The sequence below is a fragment of the Poecilia reticulata genome, unplaced genomic scaffold (assembly GCF_000633615.1).
Source record: "Poecilia reticulata strain Guanapo unplaced genomic scaffold, Guppy_female_1.0+MT scaffold_236, whole genome shotgun sequence".
NCBI lineage: Eukaryota > Metazoa > Chordata > Actinopteri > Cyprinodontiformes > Poeciliidae > Poecilia > Poecilia reticulata.
Window position 1 is genome coordinate 99363 of NW_007615028.1, and position 417 is coordinate 99779.

The following is a 417-nucleotide window of genomic DNA, read 5'->3' on the forward strand; positions in this document are numbered from 1 at the left end:
TGGATGCACTCACTCCCTCTGGAAGCCCCTCAGAGTGTCCAGGATGTTGAACTGCTGCCAGCACTTGGAGAAGTTGACCTTTGACCCCTGTGGCGTGGTCAAGGTGTCGGGGTTCCCCAGGTGGACGAAGGTTAGGTCCTGCAGGATCAGCCCCCTGCAGGTGCAGCGGGTCAGACAGGGACAGGAGTTAGAGACGTCGTCATGGCGACGCCCAAGCGAGCCCTCAGCAGGTGAACCTACAGGTAAGGGATGCAGGGAGGCTCCGCCTCCGCCAGCGCCGCGCGGTACGCCCTGAAGGACGACGAGCTGTCGATGAGCGAGGACATGTCCTCCAAGCTCTGGAAGACACAGGGGACAGTGAGGACAGGTGAGAGGGCAGTGAGGACAGGTGAGAGGACAGTGAGGACAGGTGAGAGG

General features: G+C 61.6%; 1 protein-coding gene across 1 annotated transcript in view; it reads right to left on the minus strand.

The window, feature by feature from the left end:
- The window catches only part of LOC108165953 (rap guanine nucleotide exchange factor 1-like), a 4282-nt gene extending 3874 nt beyond the window's left edge, over nucleotides 1-408 (minus strand). Inside the window, exons 1-2 of the mRNA XM_017303280.1 lie at nucleotides 241-408; nucleotides 14-154 (exon numbers count right to left, since the gene is read on the minus strand). Coding sequence (XP_017158769.1) covers nucleotides 14-154; nucleotides 241-326 — 227 coding nt within the window. The 5' untranslated portion in view covers nucleotides 327-408. The remainder of the gene's footprint in view (nucleotides 1-13; nucleotides 155-240) is intronic.
- Between the last annotated feature and the right edge of the window lie 9 nt (nucleotides 409-417).